General features: G+C 39.2%; 1 protein-coding gene across 1 annotated transcript in view; it reads left to right on the top strand.

The window, feature by feature from the left end:
• spega (striated muscle enriched protein kinase a) overlaps positions 1-18160 on the top strand; it is a 450531-nt gene that overhangs the window by 283458 nt on the left and 148913 nt on the right. Inside the window, exons 10-11 of the mRNA XM_051931209.1 lie at positions 3686-3946; positions 11413-11571. Of these exons, the coding sequence (XP_051787169.1) occupies positions 3686-3946; positions 11413-11571 (420 nt within the window). The remainder of the gene's footprint in view (positions 1-3685; positions 3947-11412; positions 11572-18160) is intronic.

Raw genomic sequence — 18160 nt, 5'->3', positions numbered from 1 at the left:
AATGAATAAAACAATTTTGTCGGATAGATCCTTGTTGCTGCTCTACTTCATGTTTCAGTGCAGTAAAAAAAGGATCCGTGAATTCGGAAAGGGAGAGAAGCAGGAAACAAAACATTATGGCTGTTGGTTTGTGCACGTTTATTACTGCTAGTGTTCTGTACATAGAAGCAAGTGGCCCAAAGGACTGGGGACGAGACTGGTGACAGGGCAACGGGCAAGTTGTTATGAGAGCAGTGTAAATCCTATCTAAAAAGTTCTGATTTCATATCTTTTTCCTGCTAATCCCACGTCTCCAAATTGTCATGTGAGTGAAAATGTGGGAACGACAGCTTCAGTGAGAATGTAGTCTTTTGTGATTTAAAAATCAAACGCAGGGTTGTATGCTGTGGTTTAACAATGACGCAGTTGCTACACAGTGGCGTTCATGAAAAGGAATAACAATCTGAAATGACAATCATATAATTGCACAAATTAAAAGACCAAATCAGGATGCTTCAAGCTTAGTCACAACTATTAATCATAAAAGTACTGCAGTGAAAATTAAAAAAAAAACCCTAAACACTGCAAAAGACCTGTACTAATGGGATTCCAAATAATCATTGACAATTTCCTTCATTTACCACTTTTTTATTGTTGTCAGTTCCCAGAAAACATTGATTGGAGTTCTACGATATTTCTACTCATCTGCTTCTCTGCTGAAGTCAGTAACTATTCAAGCAATCTGTATTGCAACTGTGGAGGAATCCCACCTCATTCCCAAATGTGAGTTAGAGAAGGCTAATTCATGTGGGCAGAGAGACACGGAGGCACAGTTAATTCTTTCATAAGTGGTACTCAGTAAGACTTCACTACTGTATATGATAAAGACAAAACAGGTTTACTCCTGAACATACAGTTTAAGTGAATAAGACCACGTCTCGCAGGCTCCTAGAAGGTTCTTGACTTAACCGTCACCCTTTCTTGGACAGCAAATTGGTTTGTACTTGCGAGGTGGAAGAGGCAACTTTCCGTTATGGGTCAAGAGCTTAAACGCACTACGAATCATGATTCAATTACTGAGAATTACAAAGGTGGAATCTAGATGAAATGTTCCACATAGTCGACTACTGTTGTTATTAGAGAGGGCAAGGACTGAGCTACACATTTTCCTGGTGAGTACATACATCATTCAGATAATGGCCATACTGCTGCATTTAGTGTAGGTGGAATTACTTCCTCATTTTTTGTTGGCTTGTTAAATAATTATGAAATCTCCTGTCTCTGTCAAGCATCTGCAGCTGCTGGCTTCATGTAATAGCTTTAACGTTAAAAATGAGATGATAAGAGCCTTCTGTTAATAAGTCAATATAATGCTGAATTCATTGTTCAAGAAATGTGAATTATAGTTAATATCAGTAATAGCCAATGGCATAGCACAAATGTGGGCACCCACACAATAGTGGAGGTGAGGGCCCCGTCAAAAAACAGTTTTACAATAGAACCCCAATTTAACATTCCCAATATTTAGCATTTTTGCACCTTCAACTTTGTTTTCGAATGTTGTTGTTGAACATGGTCAGAAAAACTGCAAGTTCTTGAACATTTGCCTTCCTTTGTTAGAAATGTAACATTATTTTGCCGAATAGACAGAGAGGGCTTTTTAACATGACATAATATACTATACCATTCACAAACCCACTTCAGGTTTGCAGGGGTCATATCAGCACCGACAGCAAGACAAGACACAGGCTTGAAAAGCGTACCAATTCCTAGCAGAGCCAATTTGGAGTCACCAAATGTATCTACTCTGTTTTGGGGATGTGTTTTGGGGATGTGGAAAGAAAAGACAACGCGGGCAAGTAGAGAACATGCAAATTCTACACAGACAGAGACTTGAACCCCAGATGCTGGACCACTGAGTTAGCAGTCCCACCTACTGCAACACCCCTTACACTTTTTTGTCAGGCTAAATAAAATCAATGTACATTACAAGGTTTTACACCACTAAAAGGTGTTATAAGACGTAAAATAAATTATTGAAAATACTTAAAGCCTTCTTGACCAAATGTTACTGTGTCTATCTGTATATATGTGCTACTATAGAATGCTACACTATGTCTTTGTTTAACTGATTACATTTTTCCTTAAGACAGAAAAGTTAGTACAGAAGGCTTGAATTAATTATACATCTTTGCTATGATTCTCCTTCTGCCATGTCCTCTCTCCCCTGTTGCCTTCTTACATATTTCTGTACAGTCTGTGAGAGCCACATTCTATGCCCGATTCAAAGCACTCGTCTCAGCTGGCTTTTAGACTTACATAAAGCGTTGAAATATTCAGGATTCCAATATGTCAGAGACCATGTCTCTGTACTTCGTTATTCAGCTTTGGTGCTCAGGACTCTTATACCACAGGAAGGAAGAAAACATTCTAAACATTTTGCTTCTTCATGCTTGCTCTTTCAAAAGTGAATATGCTGGAGAAATGATTACATTCAACAAAGGAGGTTTACTTTGGATTGACAATAGTAATTTACAGGCTGAATAAAGAAATGATATATGTCACCCTCATCCGAGCCCTGAAATATGTAGCTATAAGATTGTGCTTCACTAGCTGAATCAAAAGTGATGTTGTCTTTTGGTACAAGTGTTCTAAATTGTGTAGCTCTTGAAAATGAGCTTTGCTACAGATCTAAGATCAGAGGGAGCATGGCTTGTCCATTGACTATAGATTTACATAAAATATAGAAAACGTAAAAGCCTTCCAATAAGAGAAGGCTGTTGAATTTATTTACGGTAACTTGTAGACATCTGTTTTCTAGTTTTCTCACATTTGTTCACAAGCAGCCCTTGAAAAAATTTGTAAGGCATTAAATATTGACTTTTTATGTGTGTTAATGAAAATTAGACTACCCAATGGACTGAATTTAAGGATTTAAAACAAATATTTGCTCCTCCAAACTGCCGAATCTAAGCTACTGTACTGTACTAGGCTGTTCCAGTAGAAGTTACCACCGTTATAGGTTTTTGTAGGAGAGTGGCAAGAAATGCACTAAAAGAAGTGTGCTATCACTGTTACGCTGAACATTATAACCAGATACTTTGATTTATTTTTCCTTTTTAATAATACGTAGCTTAATGTTTTTGATCATGTTGTTGTTGTCAATTGTTTAAGTTGCGGCAAATTTACTTAACTATTTTGCGCAAGCAAAAAATGACATTTCGACTGCAACTAATTCTGCAGACTGACTTGAATGTTTAAGTCTTGTACCAGCAGAACATAACATTTTGATCTCAGTTAATTTCTTATGTCTTGCTGCATTGCATCCTTTCTATTATTCTTCAAGTAATTGCTTTTAAACATTTTAATTGATCCACACCTAGATGTGAGATATTTACCTTATACTGAATATGGTTTTAAGTCTTTCTGGATCCTCAGTATTGGTTTTTCCATTGCATTTTATGTAATTGTTAGCTAATAAAAATTTAAAAAAAGATGCTTCCCCCACAAGAGATATCTGAAGAGCACCACTAGTGTCTTAATCATCAGTTTTTCATGCCTTCTTATCAGTATTCTGTCTTTCTTACTCCAATAACGCCTTAACCATAACTAGCTTAAGATTTTGTTTGAATTTGTAAGTGAACTGTATATATAAGTAAACAGCAACTCTGAAACCATTCATCATTTAACAAAACCCTGTCTTTAGTCCCACCAGTAGAGCCTAGCCTGGCAGTCATCCGACAAGTACGAGATGTGACGGTAAAGGCAGGTGAAACAGCACTCTTCGAATGCCTTATTACTGGACCACCAGATGTGGATGTCGACTGGTTGTCCAATGGAAAGCTGATTCAACCAGCCCTGCTGAACTGCAAAATGCACTTTGATGGTAAAAGGTGTAAACTTCTTCTGAACTCCGTCCATGAAGACGACAGCGGCTCATATACCTGCAAGCTAAGCACAGCCAAAGGTGAGTGTTGCCATAAATACGGTAAATGTCTTGTAGACCTACAAGACACAGTACATTCCTTACCTGGGTAATTTCAGTGTGTTTACCCTCAACATATAGAAAATGAACACATATTCTGAATAGTATCTAGAAACAAGGGCACACTTTATAAGATGTTAATTGCATTTTTAAAAAATTAAGTGAGCACAGGCTGATATGGCACAGAAACACAATTTAACTACATTGTAATTATTGTAGTTTTAAAATGAATCATCTTATACTGCTCATTTTGAATAGACTGGAAATGTAGTACATCATCCTGTTTAACAGTATTACAGAATTTTACAACTGCTATTTCATTTTTACGTATGAATGACAGCATTTATCAACACCAGATCTTTTACTCTCAAAGTCATTTGTCTCGGTAAATGAGCTGCCATTGTAGACAAATGACTGATTTTCTTCCTTCAAAGTGAAATTTCTGTATTGCATGATTAGACATATGAGAATGTAATAATAAATGACAGACTGAAATTAATAATTTAGATTTCTCAGGAAACTATTTTGGTTGGTATATGCTATAAAACACTTACAACAAAGTGAAAATAGCTGAGCAAACCATAAGGGAAAATATCGGCATAAGCGATTCCAGTGAAATGGAGGCATATGCTATTCACATAAAAAAAAGTTGGTTTCCTAATGAATTAGGGCAACTGAATTTGAAGAATGGGCAAAGATAAAGACTTCTTTCCAAACACAGTTATGTTTGCTGTTTTTAATGTGACAACATTAGCCAAATAATTGTTTCTGCTTGAAATACTAGGGCATTTATTTCAATTATGTTTCAGTCAGGTTCATGATATGAATGGGAAATCCTGTTAAATGTTCTTTATGATATTGGGCAACACATATTTTCAATTATAACAAGAAATCACTGAGCAGCAGTTAGGGGAAGAGATGAAGGAAGCATTTTTTGTTTCAGCTTTACCTATAGGTGTATCATGCTATCCATTTTCTTAACACACCTAATCCCCTCCTGTCAGTACTGGGTTCAAGGCATGTACCAACTTTGAATGGCACACTTGTCTCACTGTTGGCAAACTTATGTGCCCACTTACCCTGGGGCTACTTTGGAGTTAACCTACAGTATAAAAGAAAACAGCAAGAAGACATAAGATATGTTGGGGTACTACAGATTAATCCCATTTATTAACCAATTGAATTGGCGAAATAGAATTAAATGGACCCAGAGTTTTGGGCAATCCATTGGTCACTTCCTGTTCCTCAAGATCCTTAAAGAGGAACAACAGGAGTGGTGAGAAGAGATTTAATGTGAGAGGCGTGGTTATTGTTCTTCTTCCAGGTCACAGTTGTTTCTAAGGGCAGAAGAAGAAAATGCGTAACTGACTACCATATCCAAATCTTTTCCATGTGTTCTTGGCAGACACACAAAATGTACATGCTTGACACATAATATACACATCTTGTCAGTGTGAGAAGAAACTGGAAAACCTCTAGAAATCATTCTCACAAACACAGGGAGAATGTGTAAAACTCAACACAGAGACAGCGATCAAAGGTACTGGGACAGCAATAATAAAAAATCATTATGACACCTCAGTAAATTGATCAAAATCATTAAATGGCTTAATACAATTCACAGTCAGTCATTATCCAACCCGGTATATCCTAGAGCCAAACCCAGCACAAGGCAGGAACAAATCTCCGGGCAGGGCGCTAGCCCACCGCAGGGCACACGCACACACACACCCACACACCAAGCACAATTTAGGATCACCAATGCACCTAATCTGCATGTCTTTGGACTGTGGGAGGAAACTGGAGCACCCAGAGGAAACCCACGCAGAGACAGGGAGAACATGCAAACTCCACACATGGAAGTCCCAGGAAGCGAACCCAGGTCTCCTTACTGCGAGGCAGCAGCGATACCACTGCGCCACCATGCTGCCCACAATTCACATAATTATGTCCATTTTTATATTAATAACAACAGAACTTTCAAATCTGAAGCAAATCCAAGATTTATTGATTGGTCCATCCTCATCCATTACCAAACCCACTTAATCCAGTTCAGGACTGTGGCAAACCAAGATTCATCATAAATAATTGTGTTTAATTAGACTGCTATTTTTTATAAAATAATCAATAATTATTCATACATTTAAATATCATTTCAGAAAGTGTTTATTTTACACTAAGTTCTGAATCAATTAGAGAGAAAACTGAAGACAGGCAAATCATGTACTGTTTCAAGTTTTGATGCTGTTGGCCATACCACCTAGAACCTGAGTCATATCAGGTCAGGTCAGGTTGGAGAGCATGTACTGGTACAGCACGTTGCCGCATCCACTACATGACAAAACAGCTTGGGATCTTGGTTGGGAACCCACTAGGCAGACATTCCAGTCCCACCCTCTGGAAATGATCCTGCATCTGCCACAGGCAGGTGTTACATGGACATCCCCTTGACCTGGTTCAGCCACTCAGGTCCTCAACAATGAGGATCCTGTGAGCTGGATCGCCCTTGGGGAATCACACTCTAGTGCCATAACTGACACTCCCTCACAATGCAGGTAATGTGAGTCATTTGGGACTCCATTAGCAACCGCTCGTTCGACACAAAGTCAAATCAGTGGTACCCAAGGATTCTCCAAAGAGACCAAAGGAGTTCAGTCTTCATCTCAGGTCACTGGATAACATCCATGTCTTGCAACCATGTAGCAAGACAGGAAGCACTAGGACTCTAAAGACTTGCACCTTCAACCTTCTGCATAGCGCCACACACCCCTTTACAGCAACCTCATGACCCTCCATGCTCTCGAAATCCATCTACTGACTTCATAGGAAGTGTCACCAGAGACATGACAAGTCCCGTTTTCCAGTCAGCTGGGATGACACCATTCTCACAAATGGAAGCAAAGATTGCTTGCAATGCCAGAAGTACAGCCTTACCACCAGTCTGGAGAAGTTCACCCTGAATACCACAGATCCCTGCAGCCTTCCATACCCTCAGCTGGTTCACCACCTGTGCAATCTCAGTGAGATTGGGTGGTTCACAGCTAATTAGAGGTTCAGATTGAAGAACCGTGGACCCAGAGATATCCAACGTCCTAACCGGAGGATCAGCTTTAAACAGCTGCTCAAAGTAGCCAGCACAGCGAGTCATATCCAAAGCAATAAATGATAAGCTTGAGTACTATTTAAGTGTTTTAGTTGTTTTAGCTTGGATTGGAAACTGGCACCTGTAGTCGAACAAGGAAAGTGACGGAGAACTACAATATTGTTTTCTACTGATTAAATAACCTCCCCATTGCATTCAATGGAGGCGTCCCATATACAGCTGGAGTAAATGTTTCATTTTTAGAAAATCTTGACAGGGACATGAGAATTCACACCCATAAAGCACAATACTACATTCACAGTTGACTGACAGTAACACCAGTAATGCAACTACACCCTGCGCATGCCGTACAGCAACCTCACATTTCTAAAAAGAGCTGGTAACAGTCTCCATCTTTATTACAGTAGAGTCCATTCATACCAACATTTCTCTGGATTGGAATAATGGAACAGTTTAAAAATTAAAAATAAATATAACCTTTTGGATTTGAGTGTCATTCGGGGCACTGCAGCTGCTGGCTGACACCTACTTAGTTGGTATAGCACTTGCATCATGTCACAAAATGTCCTTATATTTTAAAATAAATTAAAAAAATAAATAAAAACTACAGTACTTATGCTACTGATGTGTGCATTGCAGCCAAAAATTCAGAAACAATTACCTTGATTTCTGCATTCAAAAGTTTACTTTTTTAGTCTTTTAATGTGCCTGCAATTCTATTGTATGTTGCTGTTGATGTTGACCTTTCAGATTTTAAAGATATAATTATATACCTTAATTTGCAAATTAGAAAAACAAAACAGTATTGATTAACAATTTTTTCTGATGTATTTTTATATGTTAATCTTATATTTGCTCATTACTTTCATGTATTAACTTTGAAAAAATTAGCTAGATTCTGTCTCAGGAGTATTTGAATTTCATATACTGTATGTCATGATTGATTCGGTCTATCTATTATAGTATGTGAAACAGAGGTCATTAATGTGCAAATCACAAAGAGTAGTCTTGACAGAGCAAGAGTCGATTTACTAATGAAAAATCAAAACAAATTACTAGATGAGCTGCAATATAGTAGGCGAAAAATGTCCAAACTGAAGTGAGAAAAGCCTCAGAAGAAATCAGCAGAGATACTAATATCTTACCACAAGGTCATTCCTATTGAAACAAAATCCAGAAAATGGCTGAGCATGTGACTTGAATGCATTGACATTGCACATGAATGTGCCTGTAGGACACTCTCTTTGTGAAGCATGGCATTATAGCCACTAAAATCCAAACAGGGAGAGTGATGATGTCATCACCAGGCAATGCTCCCATAAGAAAAATAATAAATGCATTATTTTAAAAAATTAAACATTAACATTTATGGCTAAACTGTGACAATATACTAAAACAAAGGTGATGCTGGTGACTCTCAACTCCAAAGTTCTAGGATTAAATCCTGGCCTGAACACTCTCTCTGTGGAGGTTGCATGTTCTTCCCATTTGTCGGTCAGGTTTTCTCCAGGTACTCTAGTTTTCCTCCATTGTGATATGCCTTTTAATGAATTGGTGGCCCATTCAGCATTGGTTACTGTCACTACAGGCCCCATAGTCCTGAAATGCATTACGTTTGATAATGGACGAATCATTAAATAGAAAGGTCAGGTCAGGTCAGGTTGGGGAGCATTGAATAGAAAACCAAAAGGTAAACCAGCAGGGCTAAAGATTCACTGTATTGCAGTAAAGGAAACATTCAGAATGTACGCAGATGTTATCTTACTCTAGTCCAAAAGATTTCATTCATTAAATTCAAACAGAAAGATAACTTCACAGTCATTTGTTCAAATACCGTATCGGCCTGAATTTAATGCGGCCCCCAATTTTTTCATGAAGATTTTAGAAAAAAAAAAATCTGAATTTAACGTGATCCATCCATTTTTCATGAAAGAATTCAAAGAAAATAAAATTCAATCAGATAATCATTTATTTAATAGGTAATATGACAAGTTACATTCATGTCAATAAAATTAAGTAGTAATGTAGAACAAAATTAATACCGGTAGTATTAGGTAAGTTACAAGATACCTACCGTAAGTGAAAGAAAAATGAAAAAGGAAATATTTATTCAGAATCAGAACTGTTTTCAGAATCAGAACTCTTTGTTGTCGCATCGTTATCGTCAGTATGCTCATTCACGCTTTCAGTCTCCCACAAAATGTCATCTTCAGTCCCATTTAAATTATTGGAAATGCAGCATTTCTTGAAACCTTTAACTATCGATTCAGGTTCGATCTTCTGCCAGGCGGTCGCAACCCATTTTCCTAAAAGTGAGACTGAGGGTTTTTTTTATTTTTCCTGGGGTGATTGGTCGCTAATAGCCAATTTTTGTATTCTTTTCTTAAGTTATCTTTAAACGGTTTATTAACCACCACATCCAAGACTTGCAGCTGGGATGTCATACCACCCGGTATTATTACAAGATCAGAATTCAATGTTTCAATTTTTTCCTTAACACTTGACATGAGGTGGCCTCGAAATGTATCAAGGACTAGCATGGAGCGAGTGTTTCTCAGAGAACCTGGCCGTTTTCCCCATATCACATTCAACCAGTCTAATACCAATTCCTCTGTCATCCAACCTTTTTCTTTGACCCGAAAAATGATTCCTGGATGCAGCTTTTCTTTGGCCATTGTTTTACGTTTCAATATAACGTAAGGTCGAAGTTTTTGTCCATCAGCAGTAACAGTAAGCATAACAGTAATTCTGTTCTTTTCGTAACCAGTTGACTTCAATAAGACAGATTTTTCACCTTTCTTATTTACCGTAAGGTTGGAAGGCATGTCAACATAGACAGGTGTTTGGTCTGCATTTCCGATATTTCCAAGATTGTACTTGTGCTTTTTGCGTAATATTATAATATGCCGCTGAAAATTCAACAATTTTTCACTAAAGTCGCCAGGAAGTTTTTGCGCGAGAGTTGTCTACCGTCGTAGTGATAAACCGTTCCGTTTCATCATTCTTTTACACCAATCCATACTTGCTTTAAAGTCCGTTTTAGGGATGTTTAAATTAGCAGCCTCTTCTAACGCTTTAAATTTTATAACTTCACGGGATATTGGGAATCCTTCATTTCGCTTTTCTATTAGGAATTTTACCGCTCGATGCTCAGCTTCTTTAAACCTTCCTATTTTGGGTCCACTAAAAGATTTTCTTGAGCAATTTGCATTCATATATTTCGTAAAATTTTTTCTCCAGAGACGGACGTTTACTTTTGGAACTCCGTATTTCCTTGAAGCTCTCATGTTGTTCGTTCTCTCTGCCTCGTTTGCAACAATAATCTTAAAATTCATATCGTAGGTTCTCCTGGTACCTTTATTTATTTGTCTCTTTGATGAGCCTTTTTTCTCAACACTACTATTATAACTCGCGCTCATTTTTTATGGGCAATAAAGAACCCGCCGCTAGAGCAAACATGCAAATTACTACTATAACAGTTGCGATAGACGTGGACTACACTTACCTGTGAATCATAGACGCAATAGCCACTTGCTGGCGTATGCCGGACGTGCGCCAGAATCGAAATGCTCGAAACCAGCGATTCCACCGGAGCTAGAAACTCTCGTGCAGTCTTGTGTACTCGAACCGATCCAAACTATACCGAACGTGGCACACGCGACCAACACGCAGGTCGGTATAGGCGTACTAATAAGAAGAGTTGTTACATTAAATTGCCTAGTCCTCAAATTTAACGCGAGTCCACTTTTGAACGGGAAATATTTAGTCAACAAAGGTCGCGTTGTATTCGGGCCAATACGGTAATATCAACATCCATCCATTTTCCAACCCGCTGAATCCGAACACAGGGTCACGAGGGTCTGCTGGAGCCAATCCCAGCCAACACAGGGCACAAGGCAGGAACCAATCCCGGGCAGGGTGCCAACCCACCGCAGGACACACACAAACACACCCACACACCAAGCACACACTAGGGCCAATTTAGAATCGCCAATCCACCTAACCTGCATGTCTTTTGACTGTGGGAGGAAACCAGAGCGCCCGGAGGAAACCCACACAGACACGAGGAGAACATGCAAACTCCACGCAGGGAGGACCCGGGAAGTGAACGCAGGTCCCCAGATCTCCCAACTGCGAGGCAGCAGCGCTACCCACTGCGCCACCGTGCCGCCCTAATATCAACATGCTTAACTAAAATAAGCTACTTTGGAAAGCAAGAAGCGAAGTGCCAGTTCCTGTTGGTGGTGATATTGCTTTGTCATTTACTGATGCATGGAAGGTAATGCTTCTGAAAACCACAAAGATTCTTATCTCAATAAAATCTGAACTTGTCTTTTCTTCACAGATGAGCTGACTTCCAGTGGAAATCTCAAAGTCATTCCTTCCATTGAACCATTATTCACGAGAAAACTGGATATCTTAGAAGTAATAGAGGGACGGACAGCTCGTTTTGACTGTAAGGTCAGCGGAACACCACCCCCACAAGTGACGTGGAGCCATTTTGGTAAGAAGGAGGGTCAACAATGGTTTTTATAATTTTCATCATATTATATACCCGGGGCGAAGGAAGTTATTTCCTCCATTAGAACATTAAGACAATTTTGATAAGAACAGACTATTCAAGCAAGTATTTCCTCTTTATCCAATCTCTACAAAATAACATTGAGTCAAGACTTGAAATATCTATGGCCATGCTGGTTGTATCCAGGTCTTGGAGATGTTCCTTTGTTATTGTGTGGTCATATTGATGGTAGCCATAGGCTTAAAGTTAATTTTTTTAATGGTGTTGTCCTTGCCCACTCTTTTTCCATTGTATAGCTCCGGCAATTAATCTGAACTACTTCCTACTGTATATTCTGTATACAGACTACTCACTCTAAAAGTTCTGCCACAAAAGTTTTAATCAGTGTCACCTGAGTGGCCCTAACTATGGGACATCGCTTATAATGCTGCATGATTTATCAAGCAGAACTTAATTTGGAGATCAACCACCTCTCTGATGTGGAAGACAAACAATATTAAAGGAAAGTGAAGGAAGATAAATGAGATTATCAAAAATCTTCCCAAATTAAACCATATGCTCATGCTACCCAAAGGCCTGTGGCTCAAGGATGCAACTTCTCAGCCACATATGGGCAGTATCATTGTTTCAAATGAGTACTGAGAGATGGACAGAAAGAGAGCAAGACTGTAGAGTATAATAAGGCAAAACTACCCCAAAACACATCAGTAATAAGCCAAAGCAATCCTTGCACATTAGGGTAACCTATCTATATGACATACATCTAGATAGGTTTACAAGTCCTGTTTTACAATTCTAGTCAATGTCAGCTCACAACAGATTACTTCACTTAATATGTGAGCAAGGTCAGCAGATATACTACGCCCTAAAGTCATGCATGCAAAAGAATTACTTTTAGATTCTCACTTTGAACCCATAAAAATAAGGGCTGCCTGAATACCTTTCTGCCAGTCAGCAACCATTTAATTGTATATTTTATTGGTTGCTTACTCTGTTGTTCTGGTTCAATAAGAAAACATCATCCATCTGTTTTCTGAATTTACTCATTCCATGACAGGTCAGCAAAAAGTCAAAGCCCATCTCATAAGGAACCCTGAACATGACATCAGTCCACGGCAGTAAAATTCACACACACACACAGAATGGAACAATTTAAAGTCACCCACCAAGGTAGTGGGCACAGCATCAGGATGCTTAAGAAAACATCGAAGTGGAATTAGGAAGAATGTGCAAGCTTTACTGAGACCACCGTTAGACTATATAGATGTGAGGCAGCAATGTTAATCGCTGCAACAACTTTTCCAATAGAAGGTTATACTTAGAGAATGAAACAGCTACAGGATTAGGGTTAGGGATAGCTACAGGATTGTGGAAAACACATAAATATAGTGAAATACTAAAAGGTATGGTATTTGTCAACTTATGGGACAGAAATGCAGGAATTGCAACATCATACCCTTTCAACAGTCATTTTGCTGGTTTTTGACAGAATGTGCTGCTGTCGTGTGTAAAGGCAAGCAACAAGAAACAAAAAAAATCAGCTTGTTTTGCTTATATGATGGCACTACAGACTGTCTTGATTTCTCTTTCACTTGTCTAGATACTGGCCTGGAGGAATACCGAGGTTATCTGAGAGATGTGGAGGCAATGGTGACCTTAGGCTGCCTGAGAGTCCACCCTGCAGTTCTAAATCTATGGTCGCAGCACCTGATGTTAAGACTTTCACAAATATAGCTTACCTGTTGTAGGCCATTGCCTCACAGACCTGTATTTAGCATCTGTAACCCTGCTTAACACTTCAATGAAATATCTAATTTGATCAGCTCCACACTCCTAACCTTTGAGACCAGAAAAACACAATTCTAGAACAAATCATAGTAAGAGTATGCCTTATTTATTAGAATATGAAAATAAAATACAAAGTTAAAAGAATTAAAGAAAAATGTGAGTAATTAAGAAAATAATATTCTTACAAAAGTTTAGAAGCAATGGCACAGATTCAGATCTTCCTTTCAATCTCCAAAATGATCTCTGTTCTTAAGAATCTCGTTTGTTTTGTTTTTTTTCTCACATTTTTGGTTGCAAATTTCTCAGAATCTCCTACTTCTTACTTAACCTTTGAAACACCCAGGGCTTTCCCTGCTCAGATGGTGTAATGCTTTATCCTTAACATATATGATTAAAATTTATATTACTTTGTAAAGTAATATTTCCTTATTTCTAATTCTGTTTTCACTTCCATTTGTCCTAAACTTCACTGTCAGTTAATTATTTCAGATCATCACAGCTGATGCCGGCATAGTGGCTAAGGCTTTGATCTACAAGCCATGAGGCTGTGCATTCAAATCCCACTACTGACACCTGTCTGTGCTCCAATTGGAAAAGCAAAGAAATATAAGAAATTGTATATCAAATGTTGTAAGCCGCCTTGGATAAATGTGTGAGCCATATAAGCAAATAATTAAAAAAAAAAAGGATAACCTTCCTATGCTGCATTGGACAGAGGATTTGAATAATGAAACCTACTCTCAGTTCCAAAATTCCATTTTTGAGAAGGAACTGTTTTTTGTGATTTTAACTGATACCTTTTATCTCGTGTTCCTCTCATTGCTTAATTTTAAAAATGTTCAATATAATGGACATTTCATGAATGGATAATTTCAGACTTTTATTACTTAGGCTAAGTTTATACTGGTGGGCCAGTGTGGCCTGTTCTCTTTACAGCCAAGTAAAGCTTCCAAGACTGACAGCAGTATGAAACCTTTCAGCAAAGGCATAAGCTGTAGCTAACTCAGCATTGTTGTCAGGAGGGTGGACACCTCTTGGAAGAGAGTGATGACCGTGACCTAGGGAGGACAATGATATGTGCAGTGCATGGACTTATTTGATAAAACTGCATCAGGTTTTCATTATTTGACTCCTTTGTGTAGAATATGAGCACAACATCTGTTTATTCATCAATTTCATATCTAACCGGTATTTAGTAAATCGATTCTTCTTACTAAAATCATAATGGCACATTTTAGACATATTTTCACAATTGGAGCACTAGTAGGTTGTGAGATATCCTCATCACTGAGTCAGTAGCCAGTTAACAGTCCACCATTTTTCCCACTAGGCTGCAATACCTGATAACATTATGGAATGCAGGCTACTGTGTTGGACGTGTCATCCTACAGAAATGCCTGCACTGTATTTCAGGCAGCACTCTTTTAGCTGGGTGCAGAGACATTCTTTAATCAAATATTCATTGATATTAAGAACTTGTCTACTAAAGGTTAATATTCTTAGCCAAACTGAAGTAATATTTGTAGCTTACTTATTTTTGTAATCTGTTATTAGGTTTCATTTCCACATTTTGAAAAGTTGCATAGCAATATATGTCATTTAAGACAAAATATAATGCACATCTCCTTCTTAAGTGGTGGACTGGAAAGTAAACTTAGGTTATACTGTAATAATTTTTCTCATTATCCCTAACTAGGCAACACAGTGTCACAGTGGTTAGTAGGATTATTATGATTTTACCTTTTTATATTAGTTTTAATTTCCATATTACTTCTGAGTGAATTACTTTACTTAGAAATTCAAATTAGATTTAGTTTTTCTTCATAATGTACTATTAATTTTAGTATAGATTTTATTTCATAAAAACATTTTTATTTTAGTCATTTTCTAACCCCACTGAATTCAGACCTGGGTCATGGGGGCGCATGCTGGAGCCTGTCCCATCTAGAATAGGGCCCAAAGCAGGAACAAACCCTGAGCAGGGTGTCAGTCCATAATTAGACACACAAACACTAACACACACATACAGTACACACCATGCAAACACACACTAGGGCCAATTCAGAGCCATCAATTTGCCTAACCTGTGTGTCTTTGGACAGAGGACACAAACTCTGGTCTCCTTACAGCAAGGCAGCAGCACTTCCACTTTGGCACCAAATTTCTATTTTATAGTTATACTGTATATAATAATTTTAGTTTTGGTACTTATGGTACCCTCACCTATGGTCATGAGCTATGGGTAGTGACCGAAAGAACGAGATCGCGAATACAAGCGGCTGAAATGAGTTTCCTCCGCAGGGTGTCTGGGCTTTCCCTTAAAGATAGGGTGAGAAGCTCAGTCATCCGGGAGGGGCTCAGAGTAGAGCCGCTGCTCCTCCGCATCGAGAGGAGTCAGATGAGGTGGCTCGGGCATCTGATCAGGATGCCTCCTGGACGCCTCCCTGGTGAGGTGTTCCGGGCACGTCCAACCGGGAGGAGGCCCCGGGGAAGACCCAGGACATGCTGGAGGGACTATGTCTCTCGACTGGCCTGGGAACGCCTTGGGATTCTCCCGGAAGAGCTAGAAGAAGTGGCCGGGGAGAGGGAAGTCTGGGCATCTCTGCTCAAGCTGCTGCCCCCGTGACCCGACCTCGGATAAGCAGGAGACAATGGATGGATGGATGGATGGATACTTATGGTATGGGTTACGGATAATTTCAGTCTTTTATTACTTAAATGTCTCTAGTCCATTTCTGGCCCAATTTTGCCCATTTCTGGCCCAATTTGGCTAAACTTCATGACAGTGATGTAATGGAGTTTAGTTGTATGCCACAAATGAAATAGAATTGTAGACTTAATGGGTTTTGAAATAATATTGTTTAATGTTAGTAGAAGCCTATAAGTATGTCCCATTATAAACAAGTACAAACCCAAGCAGGTATTGCATATGAACAATTTTATAAGCCATTTACATTTTTTATCAGTTTTGCTGAATAAACTATAGTTTTACCTGTAACTTATCAAACCATCCATCCATTTTCCAACCTGCTATATCCTAACACAGGGTGACGGGAGTCTGCTGGAACCAATCCCAGCCAACACAGGACACAAGTCAGGAACAAATCCCGGGCAGGGTGCCAGCCCACCGCAGGACACACACACATACACACCCACACTAGGGACAATTTAGGATCGCCATTGCACCTAACCTACATGTCTTTGGAACCTACATGTCTGTGGGAGGAAACCGGAGCACCCGGAGGAAACCCACACAGACACGGAGAGAACATGTAAACTCCACGCAGGGAGGACCCGGGAAGTGAACCCAGGTTTCCTTAATGCGAGGCAGCAGCACTACCACTGCACCACTGTGCCGCCCTTATCAATCCAGATGTGGTGGAAATAAAGCAAACAAGAAATGGCTGAATACTTCCTTCTCCATTAAAATATTCACTTTTTATAGCTTTACCATAACATGTGCTTGTGCTGCACATGTCCAATTTTGGGACGCATAACCTTGTAGACATTCCAGTCTCAATGGACAAATTAACTTGGGCTTCTTCACGTCTTCATTTTTGACTGAGTTTGCTCCCCAAGATGGCCTTTGCAAACATGATGTTAACGTTTGCTGTCTTGCATTATGTACACTTGGACCTGCATGTTCTTTCAGGTTTTTGGCACTTTTCAACATTTCTTTTTCTTTGCCCGAAAACATGTCATAGGCAATTTGTGTTGACTCCATGGGTTAATTTTAAGGTTTGTAGGGTTTGTACCCTTACTCTGTACATAAAACAATGTACCCTGCTCTGAGACAATGCACTTACAATTGTCGTTTTTAATGTTGTATTCCAAAAACTCCCATACAGGGCGTTGTCATTTTCTACTGTCCATGTTGATTTCTATACAGAAATTACAGAATTTTGCCACCTGAAGACCTGAAAATTTATGACAAATCAGAGTCAAAAGTCAAGCAAAATGACACCTTTTATTGGCTAACTAAAAAGATTACAATATGCAAGCTTTCGAGGCAACTCAGGCCCCTTCTTCAGACAAGATGAAATCAGAAAAATAGCAATAGCAAATAGCAAATAGCAAAAATAGCAATAAGATGCTGCAGATGTTCTATCAGATGGTTGTGGCGAGTGCCCTCTTCTATGCAGTGGTGTGCTGGGGAGGCAGCATAAAGAAGAAGGACGCCTCACGCCTGGACAAACTGGTGAGGAAGGCAGGCTCTACTGTAGGCATGGAGCTGGACAGTTTGACATCCGTGGCAGAGCGACGGACGCTGAGCAGGCTCCTGTCAGTCATGGAGAATCCACTGCATCCACTGAACAGTATCATCTCCAGACAGAGGAGCAGCTTCAGCGACAGACTTCTGTCACTGTCCTGCTCCACTGACAGACTGAGGAGATCGTTCCTCCCCCACACTATGTGACTCTTCAATACCACCCGGGGGTGGGGGGGGGGGGGTGGGGGGTAAATGTTAACATTATTCAAAGTTATTGTCTGTCTGTATACCTGCATTGTTATCACTCTTTAATTTCATATTGTTTTTTATTAGTATGCTGCTGCTGGAGTATGTGAATTTCCCCTTGGGATTAATAAAGTATCTATCTATCTATCTATCTATCTATCTATCTATCTATCTATCTATCTATCTATCTATCTATCTGTCTGTCTGTCTGTCTGTCTGTCTGTCTGTCTGTCTGTCTGTCTGTCTGTCTGTCTGTCTGTCTGTCTGTCTGTCTATATTCATGAAAAATATGGGGGATTTAGTGGTCAGGGGGACCTAAGCATGAAC

This window comes from Erpetoichthys calabaricus, chromosome 8 (assembly GCF_900747795.2).
Source record: "Erpetoichthys calabaricus chromosome 8, fErpCal1.3, whole genome shotgun sequence".
NCBI lineage: Eukaryota > Metazoa > Chordata > Cladistia > Polypteriformes > Polypteridae > Erpetoichthys > Erpetoichthys calabaricus.
Note: the sequence above shows the minus strand (reverse complement) of the source record. Positions and strands in the feature narration are given on the sequence as shown.